This window comes from Chiloscyllium punctatum, chromosome 1 (assembly GCF_047496795.1).
Source record: "Chiloscyllium punctatum isolate Juve2018m chromosome 1, sChiPun1.3, whole genome shotgun sequence".
Lineage (NCBI taxonomy): Eukaryota > Metazoa > Chordata > Chondrichthyes > Orectolobiformes > Hemiscylliidae > Chiloscyllium > Chiloscyllium punctatum.
Window position 1 is genome coordinate 152,406,629 of NC_092739.1, and position 24,769 is coordinate 152,431,397.

At 44.5% G+C, this 24,769-nt stretch overlaps 1 protein-coding gene across 3 annotated transcripts in view; it reads left to right on the top strand.

The window, feature by feature from the left end:
- LOC140481233 (N-acetyllactosaminide beta-1,3-N-acetylglucosaminyltransferase 4-like) overlaps positions 1-24,769 on the top strand; it is an 85,104-nt gene that overhangs the window by 24,857 nt on the left and 35,478 nt on the right. The window contains exon 2 of one of the 3 annotated variants that reach the window (XM_072577106.1): positions 17,457-21,584. The exons of 1 other annotated variant lie outside the window; for it this stretch is intronic. In XM_072577106.1, coding sequence (XP_072433207.1) covers positions 17,465-18,622 — 1,158 coding nt within the window. In that variant the 5' untranslated portion in view covers positions 17,457-17,464 and the 3' untranslated portion in view covers positions 18,623-21,584. Of the gene's footprint in view, positions 1-17,456; positions 21,585-24,769 lie in introns of those variants that run through there. One more of the 3 variants, XM_072577116.1, reaches the window with a different exon arrangement.

Here is a 24,769-nt window from a genome sequence, read left to right on the forward strand (position 1 = left end):
GCTTTTCCAGCACCACTCTAATCCAGAATCTGGCTTCCAGCATCTGCAGTCATTGTTTTTACCTCAGTAATTGGATGGGCTGGGGGATTTGTCCTGCTTTTTGTGTACAGCAATTTCCCACACTGTCAGGCAGATGCCAGTGTTGTAACTGCACTGGGACAGCTTGGATATTGTCCAGGTCTTCGTGCATTGAACTTGGATTGCTTCAGTATCTGAGGAGTCATGAATGGTGCTGAATGATGTGCAACCATCAGCAAGCATCCCCACTTCTGATGTCATGATGAAGGGAAGGCCATTGATGAAGCAGCTAAAGATGGTTGGGGCTAAAATACTACCCTGAGGAACTCCTGCAGAGATGCCCTGGAGCTGAGATGACTGATCTCCAACAACCAAGATCATCTTCCTATGTGTCAGGTATGACTCCAACCACTGGAGAGTTTGCCCCCAGTACCCACTGATTCCTGTTTTGCTAGGGCTCCTTGATGCCACACTTCGTCAAATACAACCTTGATGTCAAGGGCTGTCACTCTCACCTCCCCTCTGGAATTCAACTCTTTTGTCCATGTTTGAATCAAGGCTGTAGTGAGGTCAGGAGCTGAGTGGCCCTGGTGGAACCCAAACTGGGTGTCACTGAGCAGGTTATTGCTGAGCAGGTGCTGCTTGATAGCACTGTTGATGACACCTTCCATCACTTTACCGATGATTAAGAGTAAACTAATATGGCAATAATTGGATGGGTTAGTTTTGTCCTTTTTTTTGCGTACAGGATGTACCTATACAATTTTTGACATTGTCGGGTAGATGCTGGTGTTGCAACTGTACTGGCTGAGCTTGGCTAAGGGAGCGACAAGTTCTAGAGCACAAGATTTCAGGACTATCGCCAGAATGTTGTCAGGGCCCGTAGCCTTAACAGTATCTTGCGTCTCCAACTGTTTCTTGATACCATGTAGAGTGAAGTAAATGCCTAAGACAGGGTATTTGTAATGCTGGGGACCACTGGAGGAGCCAGAGATGGACAATCCACTCAGCACACAGATCGTTGCAAATGCTTCAGCTTTATCTTTTGCACTGATGTGCTGGGCTCTTCCATCTTTCAGGATGGGGATATTTGTGCAGCCTCCTCCTCCAGTGTGTTGTTTCACTGTCCACCACAATTCACGACTGGATGTGGCAGGACTGCAAAGCTTATATCAGATCTATTGGTTGTGGGACCATTTAGATCTATCTATCACTTGCTACTGGTACTGCTCCTGGCATGTCCCCATTGAATCTGGGTTGATCCCCTGGCTTGATGGTAATGTTTGAATGGGGGAATATGCTGAGTCATGAGGTTACAGATTATGCTGGGGAGTACAATTCTGCTGCTGTTGATGGCCCACAGTGCCTCATGGATGCCCGGACTTGAGTTGCTAGATTGTTTCGAAGTCTATCCCATTTAGCATAGTGATAGTGCCATACAACAGGATGGAGGTTATTCTCAAAGTAAAGGTGGGACTTCATCGCCACAAGAACTGTGCAGTGGTCACTCTTACTGATACTAACATGGACAGTTGCATCTACAGCTGGCAGATTGGAAAGGATGAGGTCAAGGAGGTTTTTCCCTCTTGTTGGCTCTCTCATCACTTGCCACAGACCCAGTCGAGCATGTTTGTCCCTTAGCGCCAGATTAGCTCGATACGTAGTGAGACTGCTAAGCCAGTCTTGGTGGTGGATGTTGATATTCCCCACCCAAAGTACATCTTGCTCCCTTGCCACTTTCAGTGCTTCCTCTAGGGGTGTTCAACATGGAGGAGTACTGATTCATCAGCTGAGGGTAAATGGTCAGTGGTAAACAGCAGGAGGTTTCCTTGCCCACAGAGTCAGAGAGTAATATAGCATGGAATCAGACCCTTCGGTCCAACCAGTTCGCTGATGACATCACCACAGTCGGTCGAATCTTAGATGGCGATGAAACAGACAACAGACGGGAGGTGGAAGAGCTGGGAAAATGAAGCATTGAGAACAACCTAGCTCTCAATGCTGGCAAAACCAGGGAACTCATTATTGACCTCTGGCAGGATGTTACTCATGCCCCCCTGCACATTAACAGCACAGAGGTGGAATGAGCGGACAGTGTCAAACTCCTGCGAGTGGTCATCCACAACAAGCTTTCTTGGACTCTTCATGTGGATGCACTGGTTACAAAAGCCCAACAATGTCTCTTCTTCCTCAGGCAGCTGAGGAAATTTGACATGATGGCGAATACCCTTGCCAACATTTATAGGTGCACCATCGAGAGCATTCTGTCTGGATGTATCACTACCTAGTGGCAACTGTACATTCAAGATCGGAGACGGTTACAGAGAGTGGTGAACTTGGCCCGGACAATCACAAAGGCCAACCCCCCATCTATAGAATCCATCTACCATGCCCGCTGTCAAGAAAAGGCCGCCAGCATTCTCAAAGATCCATCTCAGCCTGGCAATGTTTTTCTACAACCTCTACGCACCAGCTAGTTTTGAAACGGTTTCTACCCTACTGTTGTTACAATACAGAATGGACTCACAAACTCTTAACATTCACCTTTACCTGTGTTTTGTTTTTAACATAAGACCATAAGACATAGGAGCTGAAGTAAGGCCATTCAGCCCATCGAGTCCACTCCGCCATTCAATCATGGCTGATGGGCACTTCAACTCCATTTACCCACATTCTCCCCATAGCCCTTAATTCCTTGTGACATCAAGAATTTTTCAATTTCTGCCTTGAAGACATTTAGCGTCTCAGCATCCACTGCACTCTGCGGCAATGAATTCCACAGGCCCACCACTCTCTGGCTGAAGAAATGTCTCCACATTTCGGTTCTGAATTTACCCCCTCTAATTCTAAGGATGTGTCCACGGGTCCTAGTCTCCTCGCCTAACGGCAACAATTTCCTAGCATCCACCCTCTCCAAGCCATGTATTATCTTGTAAGTTTCTATTAGATCTCCCCTTAATATTCTAAACTCCAATGAATACAATCCCAGGATCCTCAGCTGTTCCTCATATGTTAGACCTACCATTCCAGGGATCATCCGTGTAAATCTCTGCTGGACACGCTCCAGTGCCAGTATGTCCTCCCTGAGGTGTGGGGACCAAAACTGGACACAATACTCCAAATGGGGCCTAACCAGAGCTTTATAAAGTCTCAGTAGCACAACGGTACTTTTATATTCCAACCCTCTTGAGATAATTGACAACATTGCATTCGCTTTCTTAATCATGGACTCAACCTGCATGTTTACCTTTAGAGAATCCTCGACTAGCACTCCCAGATCCCTTTGTACTTTGGCTTTACGAATTTTCTCACCGTTTAGAAAGTAGTCCATGCTTGTATTCATTTTTCCAAAGTGCAAGACCTCACATTTGCTCACATTGAATTCCATCAACCATTTCCTGGACCACTCTCCCAAACTGTCTAGATCCTTCTGCAGCCTCCCCACTTCCTCAGTACTACCTGCCTGTCCACCTAACTTTGTATCATCGGCAAACTTCGCTAGAATGCCCCCAGTCCCTTCATCCAGATCATTAATATATAATGTGAACAGCTGCGGCCCCAACACTGAACCCTGTGGGACACCGTTTGTCACTGGCTGCCATTCCGAAAAAGAACCTTTTATCCCAACTCTCTGCCTTCTCTCAGACAGCCAATCCTCAATCCATACCAGTAGCTCACCTTGAACACCATAGACCCTCACCTTGCTCAGCAGCCTCCCGTGTGGCACCTTATCAAAGGCCTTTTGGAAGTCTAGGTAGACCACATCCACTGGGTTTTCCCGGTCTAACCTACTTGTCACCTCTTCAAGGAACTCCAATAGGTTTGTCAGGCACGACCTCCCCTTACTAAATCCATGTTGACTTGTTCTAATCCGACCCTGCTCTTCCAAGAATTTAGAAACCTCATCCTTAATGATGGATTCTAGAATTTTATCAATAACCGAGGTTGGGCTAATTGGCCTATAATTTTCCATCTTTTGTCTTGATCCTTTCTTGAACAAGGGGGTTACAACAGCGATCTTCCAATCATCTGGGACTTTCCCTGACTCCAGTGACTTTTGAAAGATCTCAACCAACGCCTTCGCTATTTCCTCAGCCACCTCCCTCAGAACTCTAGGATGTAGCCCATCGGGGTGAGGAGATTTATCAATTTTAAGACCTTTTAGCTTTTCTAGCACTTTCTCTTTTGCAATGGCAACCATACTCAACTTAGCCCCCTGACTCCCTTAGTTGTTGAGATATTACTCATGTCTTCCACTGTGAAGACTGATGCAAAGTACTTATTAAGTTCTCCTGCTATTTCCTTATCTCCCATCACTAGGCTTCCAGCATCAGTTTGAAGTGGCCCAATGTTTACTCTTGCCCTGTCGTTTGTTTCTTATGTATTGAAAGAAACTTTTACTATCATTTCTAATATTACTGGCTCGCCTACCTTCATATTTGATCCTCTCCTTCCTATTTCTCTCTTTGTTATCCTCTGTTTGTTTTTGTAGCCTTCCCAATCTTCTGATTTCCCAGTGCTCTTGGCCACTTTATAGGATCTCTCTTTTTCTTTGATAGATTTCCTGACTTCCTTTGTCAGCCATGGCTGTCTAATCCCTCCCTGGATAATCTTTCTCTTCTTGGGGATGAATCTCTGTACAGTGTCCTCAATTATACCCACAAACTCCTGCCATTTTTGCTCTACTGTCTTCCCCGCTAGGCTCTGCTTCCAGTCTATTTTCGTCAGTTCCTCTCTCATGCCCTCGTAATTGCCTTTATTTAACTGTAACACCATTACATCCGATTTTGCCTTCTCTCTTTCAAACTGCAGACTGAACTCTACCATATTATGATCGCTGCCTCCTAAGTGTTCCCTTACTTTAAGATTTTTTATAAAGTCTGGTTCATTACATAGCACTAGGTTCAGAATATCCTGCTCCCTTGTGGGCTCCATGACAAGCTGTTCCAAATAGCCATCCTGTAAGCATTCCATGAATTCCCTTTCTTTGGATCCACTGGCAACATTATTTACCCAGTCCACCTGCATATTGAAGTCTCCCATGATCACCATGACCTTGCCTTTCTGACACGCCTTCTCTATTTCCCGGTACATGTTGCGCCCCTAGTCCTGGCCACTGTTAGGAGGTCTGTACATAACTCCCATTATGGTTTTTTTGCCTTTGTGGTTCCTCAATTCCACCCACACAGACTCCACATCATCCGACCCTATGTCATTCAGTGCCATAGATTTAATTTTGTTCCTAACTAACAAGGCCACCCTGCCCCCTCTGCCCACCTCCCTGTCTTTTCGATAAGTTGAAAACCCTTGGATGTTTAACTGCCAGTCCTGACCCCCCTGTAACCACGTTTCTGTGATGCCTACCACATCATAATCATTCACGATGATCTGTGCCATTAGTTCGTCTGCTTTGTTTCGAATGCAATGAGCATTCAGGTAAAGTGCCTTAATGCTAACTTTCTTATCATTCGAGATATTGGAAGTCAACAGATGTCCTAAGTTATCCTTCCTTTTTGCTGCATTCCCAGTCTGTCTCAAGTTTAAATCTGCCTGCACATATGCTATCCTGCCCCTTATCTTTCCATTTAACTCCATACTCCCTGTCGCTTTCACTTTCCCTTCCCTTCAACTCAGAAGTTTAAAGTCCTACTGACCACCCTATTTATCCTCTTCGCTAGAACATTGGTACCTGATCGGTTCAGGTGGAGACCGTCCCAACGGTACAGATCCCTCCGGTTCCAAAACTGATGCCAATGCCCCATGAAGTGGAATCCCTCTTTCCCACACCAATCCCTTAGCCACGTGTTTACTTCCCTAATTTTCTTATCCCTATGCCAATTGGCACGTGGCTCGGGCATTAATCCGGAGATTATGACCCTTGAGGACCTGTACTTCAATTTCCTTCCTAGTGCTCGATAATCCCCAAACAGGTCCTCCACCCTAGCTTTGCCTATGTCATTAGTCCCAACGTGGACCACAACAACTGGATCCTCCCCTTCCCGCTCCAATACCCTTTCAAGCCGGTCGGAGATGTCCCGTACCCTGGCACTGGGCAGGCAACACACCATGTGAGACTCCCGATCCGGCTTGCAAAGGATACTATCTGTCCCCCTAATTATAGAATCCCCTATAACAACTACTTGTCTTTTTGCTCCCGCCTCTTGAATGGCCTTCTGCACCATGGTGCCGTGGCCAACTGGCTCATCCTGTCCAGAGCCCTTTTCCTCATCCGTACAGGGAGCAAGAATCTCATACCTGTTGGACAAGGTCAAGGGCTGAGGCTCCTGCACTCCTGAACTCAGGTCCCCCCTACCTGCCTCACTTACAGTCACATTTTGATGTCCCTGATCATTAACTGAATGTGAATTACTTAATCTCCCAGGTGTGACTGCCTCCTGAAACAAAGCGTCCAGGTAACTGTCCCCCTCCTGGATGCGCCGCAGTGTTTGAAGCTCAGATTCCAGATCATCAACTCTGAGCCGGAGTTCTTCCAGCAACCAACACTTGCTGCAGATGTGGTTACTGCCATTCACAATGGGATCAGCCAGCTCCCACATCATACAGCGACAGCACATCACCTGCCCAGCCATCTCTGCTTAGTTAATTACTTTGTTACTTTGTACAGGTTTGAGTTAAAATACTTTCTGATACCTCTCTGCTATAGTCTTTTTCTAAAAACCAATTAATAGATAAACAAAAAAAAGTAATTTTTTAACCGGACACTGATAAAGAAATAGAAAATCCTTACCCTAAAAAAAAACAGAGTACTTAATAAGGGGGTTAGGGGAGGAGGGCGGGTGGGAGACCCTACGGTTATAGAGTCTCGGGTTTAGCCGCCTTCCTGATTTATATACTCACTGCTTTCCTTCCCGGCTGTCCCTCTGGTTGTCGTCACTTCCCCCTGCTGCTCCCACTCTTTCTGTGAAGAGAGAGAAAAACACCGCTGCCCGCTACCGGTAAGTAATTTTAAAACAAACTGTCTTACCTTAGCTGTATACTGGATTAGTGGTGCTGGAAGAGCACAGCAGTTCAGACAGCATCCAACGAGCAGCGAAATCGACGTTTCGGGCAAAAGCCCTTCATCAGGAAGGGCTTTTGCCCGAAACGTCGATTTCGCTGCTCGTTGGATGCTGCCTGAACTGCTGAGCTCTTCCAGCACCACTAATCCAGTATTTGGTTTTCAGCATCTGCAGTCATTGTTTTTACCTTAGCTGTAGCCTTCCGGGTTCGTTTAAACTCAGTTCCTGCTCGCTGTTTACCTATTATTTTCTTATCTATGCTTCTTAACTCTGTGATCTGCCTGTATTGCTCACAAGACAAAGTTTTTCATTGTGTCTCGGTACATGTGACAATAAATTCAATTCAATTCAGTTCAATTCAGTCCATGCCAGACATAAACCACTGCCTGCTCCTGGCCTATATCCCCCCCAACCTTTCCTATTCACGTATCTATCCAAATGTCTTTTCCCATGTTTAACATGACGCCATGAGACTTCATGGAGGTCCAGAGTCAATGTTAAGGACTCCCAGAGCAGCTCCCTCCTGACTGTATCCAACTGTGTCGTCACCTCTGCTGGGTCTGTCCTGCCAATCGGACCGGACATACCCAGGGATGGTGTTGGTGGTGTCTGGGACATTATCTGTAAGGCATTTTCTGATAGGTTATTGAGTTTGTTAAGAAGCAGCAGTTTAGACATGCTCCATTTGATAATCAGATAAACGAAGCATACAACTCAGTTCTGAGGAAGGATCAATCAACCCAAAATGTTAACTCTGATTTCTCTCCACAGTTGTTGTCAGACCTGCTGAGTTTTTTCCAGCAATTTCTGTTTTTGTCTCTGATATCCAGCATCCACAGATCTTTTGGTTTTTTTGTACACTGATAATTGTTGACATTAGTTCAATGGGAATTTTGACTTCTGTGTTTCGTGTAATTCCTCGCTTTGTTTTCATATGCAAGAATTTTAGAAAGTTAATTCCTGCTGTAATAACTTTTAAATGAAGTCTAATGCTACAAAGTGAATGCTCAGAAAACTCAGCTTGCAATGGACCCAATATTCAGCAGATATAATTGTTACCACTTTCCTCCTTTCCCCCATGAAAAATATGTTAAGTCTAATAAGTTTCTATCATCGTTGAATAAGTTTTAATTAGTGTTTGGATCATTTACAAATAGTCCACTGAAAGCAGTTTGAATCACTTATTGGTTTATTAAAAAGAGTAGATCAGAAACAGATTTGGACTAACCACCTAAACACAATGGTTACTAGAGCATGTCGGAGATTGGGAATACTGCAGTGAGCAACTCACCTTCTAACTCCATTTTCTACAAAGCACAAGTCAGGAGAATAGTGGAATGCTCCCAACATGTTTGTGTTAACGAAGTTTGAACAACACTCAAGAAACTCAACACCATCCAAGTCAAAGAAAACCATGTGATTGGCAACCCATCCATCACTTTAAGCATTCACTGTCATCACCATTAATGTCCAGCCCTTTTAGACCAGAGGTAGGGACACAACCACTGTGCTGCAAAAGCTCTCACAGGGAACCACTTCTTAGATATGTGCTACAGTTAACATCGTCCCCTCTTTTGGGCAGCACGGTGGCACAGTGGTTAGCACTGCTGCCTCACAGCGCTAGAGACCCGGGTTCAATTCCCACCTCAGGCAACTGTCTGTGTCGAGTTTGCACACTCTCTCCGTGTCTGCGTGGGTTTCCTCCAGGTGCTCCAGTTTCCTCCCACAGTCCAAAAATGTGGAGGTTAGGTGAATTGGCCATGCTAAATTGCCCGTATTGTTAGGTGAAGGGGTAAATGTAGGGAAATGGGTCTGGGTGAGTTGCTCTTCGGAGGGTCGGTGTGGACTTGTTGGGCCGAAGGGCCTGTTTCCACGCTGTAGGAAATCTAATCTAATCTTAATAATACCTGGAGCATTCCTGTATCTACATTCAACTAGCTCAACATTTGCAATGTAAATGTGTACCACCTGTAAAGAGAGTTTAGTTGTAACCTTTGAGCTTCATGAGTTGATTAAAACTTGTCCTGGAGGTATTCTATAATGTGACTGAAAAGGTTGATTAAAAATAATTTCTGTTGCTTCCAAAAAGACTCTCTTAGTGTTTTAAAATACTGTATAATGCACAACAGACCCCGCGTCCCAATCTTCACAATACTTCTACCGAAAGGACAGGGCCTTGTGCTGCAGTAGTATTGAATCTAGATCCAGGTTACATTCCACCATGAAGATGTGATGGACACAGAGGTGCTCACGTGGCACATTAAAAGAAAAACAATTTCAGTGACCTGCAAGATGCCTCCTTGCAATTTGCCAAGGCTCTGTCAGCATCATCTGCCAAAACAGTGATCTCAGTTGGAATAACGAACAAGGGCAACAAATGCAGGTCTTTGTAGAATTTCATTGTGCAAAAGTTGATGACATTTCATCGATAAAGGACGTCCTGAGGTCATGCAATCGTGACCATGAGAAATAGGAACGTACGTAGGCCATTTGGCCCGTCAAGCCTGCTCCATCATTTAATAGGATCATGACTGATCTGTCATTTCTCACTTCCACTTTAGTGCCATTTCCCCATAACCCTTGCTTCCCCAGAGTGATTGAGAATCTATTTATCTCAGCCTTAAATATACACAAGGACTCTGTCTCCACGGCTCTCTGTGGCAAGGAGTTCCAAAGACTCTCAACTTTCTGAGAGAAAAAAATTCCTACTCAGTCTTAAATTGGCACCCCTTTATTCTGAGACTATGCCCTCTGGGTTTAGACTGTTCCATAAGGAGAAACTTAAAAAAAACATTGTACGTAAGAGCAAGTCCTCCTTTTGTAAAGTGAAATGCATGTCATTTGTAAGCAATGTATCTTGAAAATTTATTTTTGCAATGCATAGATGATTTGACTAAGTGTGAGGGGCCTTTAAATTGCTGCACAATAAAATTTAAAGGAGCTGACCTTTGCGTAGCTCTGGAGCTTAAAGAGATCTTGCTTCTCTTCTTACTCAGAGTGTAACTTGACCAAGCCTATCCAGAATAACTTTCTTTTTAAAACAATATTAACCATCACCTCTAACCTGATATTCATATCAGCACTAAGACTGCACTTTTCACCTCAGTAACGTCATTCACCCTCACCCCTGCCTGAACCCATCTGAAGCTGTAACCCTCCTCCTTTCCTTTGTTACCTCAAGATACAACTATTCTAAATAACACTGCACTCTCATGATCTATCCTTGTTAAACTTGAAGGCATTCAAACCCTGCTAATACATATCTTAACTCACTGAAAATACGGATCCTCCTATCACCCCTGTGCATGTGATGTACCTTGACTCCTGGCCAAGGAAATAATAATTCTTATCTTTAGTTTCGCATTCTGGTGACCTGGCCTCTCCCTGTCTTTGTAATCACACTGAGCCAGTACGTTCAGTGCTCCTATTACGCATCCATAATTTTATTCTCTCCACTCTTGTGGTTCTGCCTTCATAGAATCATGCAGTACAGTAAAGGCCATTTCGCCCATCAAGTCTGCACTCGCAAAACTATTCTAGTTATACATTTGACACACTTTCCAGTTCATGGCACTTAGAACTGAATGTTATGAAACTTCAAGTGCTTATCCACCTCTTTTATGGGTAGTGAGGTTTCCCAACCTCATCTTCCCTCCCAGATAGTGCATTCCACACCCCAACGTCCTCTGGGAGAAAACGTTTTTCCTCAAATCCCCTCTAAATTTCCTGCCTTTCGTCTAAAAATTACGACACTTTTTTATTGACCCTTCAACTAAAGGGAACATCTGCTTTCTTTCCACCCAGTCCATGCCCCCTCATAATTTTATACACAGCTACCATATCTCCTCCCTGCCTTCTTTGTTCTAAAGAAAGCAACCCAAGCTCACCCGGCCTGACTGTGGTGACGATTAAAGCTTTTCATTGTATTTTATGCTATTATTCACAGGGAAATGCAAAAACTAAATGTTATTAAATCACATCCTGGTGAATCACCTCTGCATCCTCTCCAGCGTGCTGTGATCAGAATGGCACATGGTATTCCAGCTGTGGCCTAACCTTATGGTGCTCCGCAAGGCTGTGTACTCAGCCCTTTGCTATATTCGTTATACAGTCAAGACTGTGTGACCGAATTCTGCTCTAACTCCATCTATGGATTTGCTGATGACACCACCGTAGTGGGTTGAATCTCAAACAACCAGACAAGAGATAGACAGTTTGGTGGCACAATGTAAAAGCTACAATCTCTCCCTCAATGTCAGCAAAATGAAGGAATTGATCATCAACGTCAGGAAGTGGAGTGGAGGACACGCCCCTTTCTGTATCAATGGTGTTGACATAGGGGTGGTCGGCTGTCCTGATCCATCCACGTTGACATTACAATCAAGAAAGCACACCAACGCCTCTACTTTGTCAGGAGGCTAAGGATATTCAGCATGTCCACAATGTCACTTACCAATTTTTATACATACACCATAGAACAGAGACAGGAAGGAGACAAGGGGGCTGGAGGAGGGGACAGAGACAGGGAGGGGACTGAGATAGGGAGGGGGCACAGGGGCTAGAGGAGGGGACAGAGATAAGGAGGGGGCACAGGGGCTGGAGGAGGGAACAGACATAGGGATGGGGACAAGGGGGCAGGAGGAGGGGACGCAGGGGTCAGAGATGACAGATGGAGGAGAGTCCTGGAGGACGTGTCACTTTCAGGAGTGTAGGGGCTGGAGGCCTTTCCCCAGAGAGTGTGGAATTGCTCCCATGGGGAGAATGTAGGATTTGTCCCACAGTATAGCCTTGCTGTAAATCTTCATTAGTGAGGAGAGTGTATTCTGTCTTGATTGTTTTTTTATTGGGATTGTTCTCTGGATTAAATCCCAACTTTTTCACACTGAGAGGTGGTATGTGTATGGAATGAGCTGCCAGAGGAAGTGGTACAACGTGTCTACATGGGTTTCTTCCCACACTCCAAAAATGTGCAGGTTAGGTGAATTGGCCATGGGAAATTGCCCGTAGTGTTAGGTGAAGGGTTAAATGTAGGGGAATGGGTCTGGGTGGGTTGGTGTGGACTTGTTGGGCCGAAGGGCCTGTTTCCACACTGTAAGTAATCTAATGCATCCTATCCAGATGCATCAGAGCTTGTTGTGGCAACCAATCTTTCCAAGACAGCAAGAAGCTACAGAGAGTTGTGAACACAGCCCAGTCCATCACACAAACCAGCCTCCCATCCACTGACTCCATCTATATTTCCGCTCCTCGGGAAAGCAGCCAACATCATCAAAGACCCCTCCCACCTCTGGTTATACTCTCTTCCATGCCCTTTTGTTGGGCAGAAGATACAAAAGTTTGAAAGCATGCACCAACAGATGTAAGAACTTCTTCACTGGTGTTACAGAGTTATAAGCACAGAAACAGTCTCTTCAGTCCATGCCAGACATAAGCCCAAACTAGGCAAAAGTGGATACTGCAGATGCTGGAGATTAGAGTCAAGATTAGAGTGGTGCTGGAAAAGCACAGCAGGTCAGGCAGCATCCAAAGAACAGGAAAATCAACATTTTGGGCAAAATCCCTTTATCAGGAAAGCCCTTCCTGATGAAGGGCTCTTTGTCAGAAACATCGATTTTCCTGCTCCTCAGATGCTGCCTGACCTGCTGTGCTTTTCCAGCACCACTCTAATCTTGACTATAATCCCAAACTAAAGTAGTCCCAGCTGCCTGCTCCTGGCCCATATCCCTTCAAACATTTCCTATTCATGTACTTAGCCAAATGTCTTTTAAGCATTGTAATTGTACCCATATCCAACACTTCTTCAGGAAGTTCATTTCAGATACAAACCACCCTCTGTATAAAAAAAGCTGCCCATCGTTTCTTTTTTAAATCTCTCTCCTCCCACTTTAAAAATGTGTTCTCTAGTCTTTAAATCCCCCATCCTAAGGCAAAGACAACTACCAGCAACCCTATCTAAACTCTTCATGATTTTATAAATTTCTATAAGGTCACCTCCCAACCTCCTACGCTCCAGTGAAAAAAGTCCCACCCTATTGAGCCTTTCCCTTTTAACTGATAACTTCCATAACCAACAGCATCCAGGCAAACTCCTTCTAAAGTGCAGCTTATTAATATCCTTCCCTATAATTGGGCAACCAGAACTGGACACAGTATTCCAAAACAGGCCTCACCAATGTGCAGTACCCCATTAACATGACGTCCCAACTCCTACACACAAAGGACTGAGCAATGAAGGCACGCATGCTAAATGCCTGTTTAACCACTCTTCTATATGTGATGCCAAATTCAAAGAATTATGTATCTGAACCCCTAGGTCCATCTACTCTACAACACTTTCCAAGGCCCTGTCATTATTTGCATAAGTCCGACCACGTATGAACGGACTTCTAAAATATTACAATTGATCGTTCTCTGCACCTTTTCTGTAGCTGAGAGACTAAATTCTGCAATCTGTCCTGATGTAATTATGTCTGAATAGCACACAAAACACTACTTTTCACTATATCTCATTGCATGTGACAATAATAAATCAAATCAAAATCAAATCTAAGTCTTTCTCTCTCTCTCTCACGTTGCTGTAATGTTAAGAGTCATAGAGAGCATGGAAACAGACCCTTCAATGCAACTTGTCTATGCTGACCAAATATCCTATATTAATCTAGTCCCATTTGCCAGCATTTGGCCTATATCCCTCTAAACCCTTCCTATTCATATATCCAACCAGATGCCTTTTAAATGTTGTTATTGTACCAGCCTCCACCATTTCCCCAGTCTATAAACGCACTTTCCCTTGTGTGAAATAGATCCCATTTAAGTCTTTTCCCTCTCACCTTAAACCTATGCCCTCTAATTTTACACACCCTTACCCTGGGGAAAAGACCTTGCCTGCTTACCTTATCAATACCCCTCATGATTTTATAAACCTCTATCAGGTCACCCCTCAGCCTCCAAGACTCCAGGGAAAACAGCCCCAGCCTATTTAGCTTCTCCCTATAGCACAAACCCTCCAACCCTGGCAACGTCTTTTTAAATCTTTGCTGAGCCCTTTCAAGTTTCACAACATCCTTCCTATACGAGGGGAGACCAGAATTGCACATAGTATTCCAAAAGTGGCCTAACCAATGTCCTGTACAGCACAACTCCTATATTCAGTGCACTTAAATGCCACTTGACATTTAATGGCATTACCATCACTGAATCCCTGACTATCAATATCCTGGGGATTACCACTGACCAGAAACGGAACTGAACTAGCCGTACAAAGTTCTGAGAAAGGTCACGCGACCCGAACTGTTCACACTGATTTCTGTCCATAAATGCTGCCAGGACTTGCTAACCTTTTCTGATTTTGTTAGCCTTATAAATATAGTGGCTACAGGAGCGGGTCAGCTCCTGCAGCAAGTAAACTCAACTCCAGACTCCATAAAGCCTCTCAAAGCACAGGGCAGGAGTGTGATGGACTGTCCCCCACTTGCCTGAATGAGTGCTACTCCAACAACACTCAGGAAATACACCATCTCAGGTAGAGCAGGCCACTTGATTAGCACGCCTCCTGTCTCCAACATTCACTCCATCCACAAATAAAAACTAAAGTACTGCAGATGCTGGAAATCAGAAACAAAAGTAGAAATTGCTGGAAAAAATTAGTTGGTCAGGCAGTATCTGCAGAGAGAAAGTAGAGTCAGCATTTCAGTTCTGGTAACTCTTTCTCAGAATGGTCCCCAATAACAGCTATTGATTCTCTCAAGCTGAGTTTCATCCACTCCTTTGTCTGCCCACCTCTTTTTCCTCTCTCTCCAAGCTCCACCTACTGTTTACTCCTCATTTTTTTTAGATTAGATTACTTACAGTGTGGAAACAGGCCCTTTGGCCCAACAAGTCCACACCGACCCACCGAAGCGCAACCCACCCATACACCTACATTTATCCCTTCACCTAACACTATGGGCAATTTAGCATAGCCAATTCACCTGACCTGCACATCTTTGTGATCTGTGGGAGGAAACCGGAGCACCCGGAGGAAACCCATGCAGACACGGGGGGAATGTGCAAATTCCACACAGTCAGTCGCCTGAGGCGGGAATTGAACCCGGGTCTCTGGCGCTGTGAGGCAGCAGTGCTAACCACTGTGCCACTGTGCCACCGTGCCGCCCACATCTTCAATACATATACCAATCTTTTCTTAGCTACCATTAGTTCTGAAGAAGGTGTACCTACACTGCATGGCATACAATGTTTCACAAAGGCAGCTCACTGCCACTTGCTCCAGGGCACTTAGAAATGCACAATAAATGGGCAGGGTTAGTGACACCCACGTCCCGTGAATGAATAAAATAAAAATTTGTGATAGTCAATTAATACTGGTCTTGCCAGCACATCATCAGAGAATCAATTTTAAATATATTTTATGAAGATTAGTCATACAATCCCTACAGTGTGGAAACAGCCCCTTCTGCCCAACAAGTCCACACTGACCCTCTGAAGCGCAACCTACCCAGACCCACTCCCCTACCCCACATTTACCCCAGCTACCTAACCTACACATCCCTGGACACTATGGGTAATTTAGCATGGCCAATTCACCTAACTTGCACATCTTTAGACTCTGGGAGGAAACCAGAGCACCCGGAGGAAACCCACGCAGACACGGGGAGAATGTGCAAACTCCACACAGTCACCTGAAGCTGGAATCAAACCCGGTCCCTGGTGCTAAGAGGTAGCAGTGCTAACCACTGAGCCACTGTGCCACCCATTTTTACACATGAATAAAGCTCATCGCTCCATTTTATTTATGCATCCAAAGTGATTGTCAAGTCTTCCTTCTTCACCAGTGAACTGTTTGTTAAACATTCTGACATTTTTCTTTTCTTACAGCCTCTGATGTAGAAATCTAAAGAGTTGTAAACAGAGAACATACACATAAACACAGTGGCTACAAGAGCAGATCAGAGGCTAGGCATACTGCAGTGAATAACTCACCTCCTGACTGCTGAAAGTCTGCCCACCATCAAGGGACAAATCAGGAGTGTGATGGAATACTCCCCACTTGCCCAGATGGGTGCAGCTCCAACAACACTCAAGAAGCTTGACACCACGCAGGACAAAGCTCTTGATTGATTGGCATTACATCCACTCCCCTCACCACCGATACTCAGTAGCAGCAGTGTGTATTATCGACAAGATGCACTGCAGAAATTAGCAAAGATCCTCAGACAGCACCTTCCAACCCCATGAGCACTTCGTCTGGAAGGACAAGGGCAGCAAATATGTGGGAAAATACCACCACCTTCAAGTTGCCCTTCAAGCCACTCACTACCCTGCCTTGGAAATATATTCCTTCACTGTCACTGGGTCAAAATCCTGGAATTCCTTCCTTAGTTGTGGGTCAACCCACAGCAGGTGGATGCGACAGTTTATGAATGAAGCTCACCACCACCTACTCAAGAGCAACTACAGACAGGCAATAAATGCTGGCCCAGTCAACGATGCTTATATCCCATAAATGGATAAAAAGATGAAAGCTTCCAGTATCTAGTGGTGAACTGTAATGAGACCAAACCTGAGGTTCATGTTTGAAGCAGAACAGGGAGTATCTATCCCATTGGGGCCCTGGAACATAGTGAATCATGACATTTGAATGAATTAATGTATTTGAAGAAATAGATATAGAAATCAGTTGACTACAAAGTAGAATTGAAGGTTATGAAGAAAACTTCATTTCTCATGAAGTTCCACATATTAGAGATCAAAATAGTCAATTAATTGCATTTGTTTTGAGGTGGATTATATTCAAACACAATAGTTTGCATTTGATTCTGTACAGTGATCTTTGATGGGCCGAATGGCCTTTACTATTGAAGGTTCCATTGAAATCAAATGGAAATTGCTGAAGACACTCAGCAGGCTTGACCAGCTGTGGAGAGAAAACCTTTTTTTTTCATTCCCAAGATGAGGGTGAAACTTACCAGGTTAGTACCCATTGCCCATCCCTAACTGAGAGGTTAGTTGGGAGTCAACCACATTGCGATGGGTCTAGATCCACACGTAGGCCAGACCTGGCAAGGATAGCGGATTTCCTTTCCTGAAGGACATTAGCAAACCAGATGGGCTTTTCCACCAATCAATGATTACCATGGTCATCAGTAGATTTTTCATTCCAGATTTGTTTTTTAATTATTGCATTTAAACTCCACCACCTGCCATGGTAGGATTTGAACTCAGGCCCTCAGTAGTTTACCTGAGTCTAGTGATAACACTACCATGCAATTGCCTCCCCTAAGCACTTTCAGTCCAAAATGCCTTCTGCAGTTTTGGAAGAACCCTAACTCAGAAATCAATACCTATTGTTTTTCATAATTCCCAACCATAATGTCTTCTTATGAATAAACTTTCAAGTTGTATCTTTTCTCCCCTCTCAAGCTGCAGTTATGACCGTCGCTGTGTTGACACGTGGAATGAAAGGCATCCTGGTATTTTCAGTTGTGGTCATAGTTGGTTTCACTTTATACAATCCAGTCATCATCATGAAGAAGAAAGTAGAGATCCTGTCATACCTCGACAAGTTCATGTGGCGTTCCAAGGTTCCGCCAGCCGCAATAAATTCCAGTAACGTGACTCAGGCTGAGGCGCACATTGATCAGCCCAGAGCAGAGCCAACTCCAGGCCCCTGCCATCCCAACCTGGCTTACAACAGTCTGACCTCCAAGCTCAAGCCAATCTACAAGGACTTCATGATGTACCGACACTGCAGGGAGTTCCCACTCCTGTGCAGGGCTGCCAGCTGTGATGGGGAACACACCTTCCTGCTGTTGGCAATTAAGTCGCTGGCAGAGCATGCAGACCGGCGGGCATCTATCCGCAGCACTTGGGGGCAGGAACGGGTTGTTGGAGGGGCAGTGGTGCGCCGCGTCTTCCTCCTGGGCCTCACAGAGAGTCAGATCCGCTCTCAGGCTGTGCAGGCCTTGGTTGACCATGAGAGCAAGCAATACAATGACATCATCCAATGGGGCTTTCGTGAGTCCTTCTTCAATGTCACACTGAAGGAGACCCTTTTCTGGAAGTGGTTCTCCCAGGACTGCCGGTCCGTGAAGTTTGTCTTCAAGGGTGACGACGATGTGTTTGTTAACGTGGACAATGTTGTGGAATATTTAAAGGAATACAATCCTTCCCATGATCTTTATGTCGGGGATGTCTTCCAAAACTGGTACCCGACGAGAGCAGAGCATAGCAAGTACTTCATCCCACTTTTTCTATACGGCAAAAAACCTTACCCTCCCTATGCTGGCGGGGGTGGTTACCTGTTGTCTGGAACGTCAATCTTCAAACTACACAAGGCCGCTGAGGATGAGGAGCTCTTTCCCATTGATGATGCTTTTGTGGGAATATGTGCACAGAGGGCCAAAATTGAAGTGATTGCTCACAGAGGCTTCCGTACTTATGGGAATATTCCATACGACCCATGCATTTACCGAGGATTAATGGTTGTTCACCGAGTGACGCCCAATGAGTTATGGTTGATCTGGAGCTTGCTAAAGATTAACAGGAAGCCATGCAGTCAGTTTACAAGAGTTTCAGTTAAACCATGAAGAAATGGCTCGATCTGTGCCATTAACTATCTGAAAGCAATACCCAAACCTTTGGATTCAAGCAGAAGACACTAAAGACAATTCAAAGTTCTGCTGTTCTCTGAATCCTTCCCACACACCACTGAAATGTTCTGAATGTTGATCTTGCTGAGGATAGCTAATTGGACACCAATCAGCAACTCTGGGAATGTGTAGCCCAAGGCCTGACACTTGGAATTTGTCTTTTGGTGCAAGATGCACACCTGTCAGCTCCAGCCGCCCTATTTGTCAAAGAGCAAAGGATCCCTCCTGGTATCTTGGCCAATGCTAATCCCTCACTCAGCAGAGTTTCAACAGGTTATTTGGCCACTGCTTTTAACATCTCTTTGCTGTGAGCAATTTCTCAAGATTACGAGAGGCACTACACTTCAGAAATACTCCTGTAGCTGTGTGCGGGCAATCAGAGATTGTGAAAGGATGTCCTCATGTTCTTTCTAATTAACTTCTAAAACTAAACATCGGCGCCATTACACTTGTTGAGATCCTGAGTTTTTTTTTTAAAATAATCACGTTGTATTACCTCAGAAATTTTGTTTGTTGTGGAGGGGTTGTTCTCCTCCACTATTTCCCATGGGATCTGAGCATCACTGACATGTCTAGTAGTTCCCCTTGAATGGCTTCCTCAGCCTTTGCAGAAGGCAGTTAAGATTCAACCACATTGGTGTGGGTTTGGAGTCACGTTCAGACCAGGCTGAGAAAGTATGGCAGATTTCCTCCTCCAAAGGAAACCAAATGCATTCTAACAAAAATTGACAAGAGTTGTCAATAACTACCTTTGCCGAGACAGCATTTTATTCCAGAAGGATGTTGCAACACCAGGAGGCTGGTAGATATATGGAAAGTGCTACCTGAGAGGGTAGTGGAGGCAGGTACTCTTGCAACATTTAAGAAGCATCTGGATGAGAACTTAAAATGCAACAGCATAGAAGCTATGGCCCAAGTGCAGGTAAATGGGATTGGTATAGTTTGGAAGTACAATGAAGAACTGCAGACAACGGAGATCTGAAACAAAAACAGAAATTGTTGGCGAAACTCAGCAGGTCCGGCAGCATCCGTGGGAAGAAAACAAAGTTAATGTCTTGATTCCGGTGACTCTATGTCAGAACTGCTGAATCCAGGACTACTGAGTTTTGCCAGACGTTTCTGTTTTTGTTAGGGCAGTTTAGTGTTTATTGATCCGCATAGACAGGATAGGCCGATAGGCCGAAAGGCCTGTTTCTAGACTCCATGACTCGCTGATACATTTCAATAAGGCTTTTGCACATCCCTTTCACATCACACTGAAGGAGACGATTTTCCGTAAGTGGTTTACAGGCATTGTATATGTGACCTTTCAAAATGTATCTGATAAAACACTGCACAACAGATTTTCTCTCAGAGTAGAAACACATGGGATTAAAGGGATGTTGCTAATCTGTGAATATACAGTAGTAAGCGAAGTGTTAGGTAACAGTCACAGTGAGGTGTAGACAGTGGGATTCCAGGGCATAGGTTCAGGGTGAGAGGGGAAAGATATAAAAGAGACCTATGAGGCAACTTTTTCACTCAGAGGGTGGTACGTGTATGGAATGAGCTGCCAGAGGATGTGGTGGAGGCTGGTACAATTGCAACATCTAAGAGGCATCTGGATGGGTATATGAATAGGAAGGGTTTGGAGGGATATGGGCCGGTGCCGGCAGGTGGGACTAGATTGGGTTGGGATATCTGGTCGGCATTGGGTTGGACCGAAGGGTCTGTTTCCGTGCTGTACATCTCTATGACTCTATGACAGAACAGTGCAGCACATGAGTAGACCCTTCAGCCCACTGTGTCTGCACCGACCATGATGCCTTTTTAACCAAATGCCATCTGCCCGCATGTGGTCCTTATCCTTCTCTTCTTTGCCTGTTTATGTGTCTATTTAAATGCCTCTTACTTATTACTATTGTATCTGCTTCTACCACCAACCCTGGCAGTATTTTCCAGCCATCCACATCCCTTTGTGTAAAGAAACTTTACTTGCACATCTCCTTAAATGCCACCCCACCTTACATCTGTGCCCTCTAGTATTTGACATTATCTTCTGAAGAAACGTTCTGACCATTCACACTTATCCATAACTCTTATGGTTTTATAAACTTCTATAAGGTTGCCCCTCAGCCTCCAATGCTTGAGCAAAAACAATCCAAGTTTGTCCAAAACCTCTCCTTATAGCTAATACACTCCAACCTTGGCAAACCTCTTCTGCACTCTCTCCAAAGCCTTCACATCCTTACTATAGTGTGGCAACCAGAACTGAACACAATAGTCCAAGTGTGGCCAAAGTGAAGTTTTGTACAGCTGCAACATGACTTGCCAAAGTTTATACACAATGTCCCAGCTAATGAAGGCCAGCATGCTGTATGCCTTCCTTAACCACTTGTGTTGCCACTTTCAGGGATCTATAGACTTGTACCCCAGGATCCGTCTGGATATCAATGCTCCTAAGGGTCCTGCTATTTACTGTATACCTTTCTCTTGCATTTGACCTCCAAAACAGACCACCTCACACTTATCCAGATTAAACTCCATCTGCCTTTTCTCTGTGTAACTTTCCAACTGATCTATAACCTGCTAGATCACATACATTTACATTCAAATTAATATTACAAATGACAGCAGTCCTAGTAATGATCTTTGTGGAATACTACAGGTCACAGATCTCCAATCAGAAAAATATCCCTCCACAACTACCCTCTGTCTTCTATGACCGAGCTCATTTTGCATCCAACTTATCAACTCATGGTGGATCCCATGTGACATAATCTTCTGGACCTGTCTACCATGAAGGACCTTGCCAAATGTTTTAGTAAAGTCCATGTAGGAGAAAGTGAGGACTGCAGATGCTGGAGATCAGAGCTGAAAATGTGTTGCTGGAAAAGGGCAGCAGGTCAGGCAGCATCCAAGGAGCAGAAGAATCGACGTTTCGGGCATGAGCCCTTCTTCAGGAATTCCTGAAGAAGGGCTCATGCCCGAAACGTCGATTCTCCTGCTCCTTGGATGCTGCCTGACCTGCTGCGCTTTTCCAGCAACACATTTTCAGTAAAGTCCATGTAGACAATATCAAGCTACCCTCATCAATCATCTTCATCACTTCCTCAAAAACAGTTCAATCAAATTTGTGAGCCAAGACCTCCCCGGCTCAAAGCCGTGGTGACTTCGCATAATAAGTTCATTCTTTTCCAAATGTAAGTAAATCCTGTTCAAAGAATCTTCTCCAATAATTTAGCTACTATTGACATAAGGCTCACTGACCTGAAATTTCCTGGATTATCCCTGTTGACCTTTTTAAACAAATGAATAACATTGGTTATTGAAAACAACAAATGCTGGAGATCACAGTAGTCAGAGAGAGGGCAAGCTAATGTTTCAAGACTAGATAACTCTTCATCAGAGCTGAAGTGAAGAGTGGAAGGGGCAGTATTTATGCTATAGTTAGAAGGGGGAGGATGTGGTGGGATGTTGAGTGCTGGAGGAGAAAATATGTCGATAGTTCAGATTAAGTGATCGGACCCGCTGTGATCGCGAATGTTTGTTGTTTTCAGTACAGCTTCCAGCACCTGCAGTAATTTGCTCTAATATTGGCCATTCTCCAGTTTTCTGGGACCTTGCCCATGGCTAAAAGGGATACAAAGTTCTCTGTCAAGGCACCAGCAATCTTCTCCCTTTCCTCCCTCAATATCCTGGGAATAGATCCCCTCAGGCCCTGCAGACTATTCTAACTTAACATTTTTCAAAACTCTTTAAATCTCCTCCTTCTTAATATCAACATCCCTGCTCGGATACAAACCTATCCCTCCCTAATCTTACAACCATCTAGATCTTTCTCCTTCATGAATACTGATGCAAAGTACTCACTAAGGTCCTACTTCCTCTGGCTCCTTGCATAACTTCCCTCCTTTGTCCTTGAATGGACCTATCCTTTCCTTCGCTACCCTCTTGCTCCTAATTTACACATAAAAGCCTTAGGTTTTTCCTTAATCCAACTTGCTAAGAACATTTTATGGCCTTCCTTAGCTTTCCAAATTTCTTGTTTAAGTTATTTTCTGCTTCCTTTATATCCCTAAGGGTCTTGTCTGATTTCAGTTTCCTAATGCTTACATATGCTTTCATTTTCTTTTTGACCAAACTTCCAATATCTCTTGTCATCCAAGGTTTCCAAACCTTGGCTCATTTCCCAATATAAGGTCTAGTATGGCCCTTTTCCCAGTTGGACTATCTATATACTGTTTCCTGGAGGCTAGTGAGAAATTCTGCATGCTCTAAGCTCCTGGCACTAAGAGAGGCCCAGTCAATACGAAGTACGTTAGAATCACCCGATATAACAACTCTGTTGTTTTTACATCTTTCCATGACCAGCTTACACATCTATTCCTCAATCTCCAACTGGTTATTGGGAGGCCTATAGTATAACCCTGTGCTAATAACTGCACCTTTCTTCCTCCTGAGTCTGACCGATATGGTCTCACTGGATGAGCCCTCCAAGATGTCCTCTCTTCGTGCAGCTGTGACATCTCCTTAATCAGTAATGCAACTCCTCCACTGTTTTTATGTCCCTTTCTACCTCACCTGAAACATCTAAACCCTGGGGCATTAAGCTGCCAAACCTGCCATCCTCTCAAGTTTCTGAAATGGCTCCAACAGCATAATTCAATGTACTAATCCGGGCTCGAAGCTCATCTACCTTACCTTCCTCGCATTAAAGTTAATACACTTCAAACCACCAGCCCCACCATATTTATTAACGTGGTCCTGCCCGTTCATCCTCCTGGACATAAATGACTTGATCTCTACTTTCTCCTCAATCCCTTCTGCTACCGCTCTGGTTTCCACCACACTCCCCTGCCTCACTCCGAACAACACTATTTTAAACCCTCCCAAGTGGCACTAACAACCCTACTTGCAAGATTATTGGTGCCCGTCTGGTTTAGGTTAAATATCAACTGCTTTTACTGGGCCAAGAAATGGCAAAGGAAATTTAATATGGATAAGAGTGAGGTCTTGCCTTTTGGAAAGTCAAATCAAGATAGGAGTGTCATAGCAAATGGTAGGGTCTTGAGGAATGTAGCGAAACAGACGGACCTTGGAATTCAGGTGCACTGTTCTCTGAAAGTGGAGTCACAGGCAGACAGGGCAGGGAAGAAAGCTTTTTGGCACACTGGCCTTTGTCAGTTAGGGCATTGACTATAGAAGTTGGGAAGTTATGTTGAGTTGTACAGAATGTTGGTGATGCAGCACTTGGAGTATTATGTTCAGTTTTGGTGACCATGTTACAGGAAGGATGTTATTAAACTGGAAAGAGTGCAGAAGGAGTTTACAAGGATATTGCCAGGACTCAAAGAACTGAGTTCTAGGGAGAAGCTGTACAAGCTAGGACCTTTTTTATTTACAGCATTGAAGATTGAGGGGGGATCTTATAGAAGTGTATAAGATCATGAGAGGTATGGATAGGGTCAATGCACTCAGTCTTTTTCCCAAGGTTGGGGAATCGAGGACGAGAGGGCATCAGTTTAACATAAGAGGGGAAAGAATAAATGGGAACCTGAGGGGCAACGTTGTTACACAGAAGGTGGTACGCATATAGAATAGCTGCCAGAGGAAGTGGTTGAGGTGGGTACAATAACAACTTTAAAAGCATTTGGATAAATACATGGAAAGGAAAGGATTAGAAGGATATGAGCCAAGTACAGGGAAACGGGGTTAGTGTGGATGAACATTTTAGTTGTGTGGAGCAGTTTGGGCCAAAGGTTCTGCCTCTGTGCTGTAGGACTCTATGACTCTATGACTAAATGAATTAGATTTCAGTGTTAAAAATCACTAGTTTTCGGAGCGCTGCTCCTTCATCAGATGGAATCATCTGATAAAGGAGCAGTGCACCGAAAGCTAGCAATTCCAAATAAACCTCTTGGACTATAACATGGTGTTGTGTGATTTTTAAGTCTGTACACCCCAGTTCAACATCGGCACCTCCAAATCATAGATTTCAATGCAGGGAGTACAACTTTGAAGATTGCAACCGATATGAATCTTGACAACGTGGCAGATGGTGATCAGGATAGTAGCAGACCAAAACGATTTAGACTGCCTGTG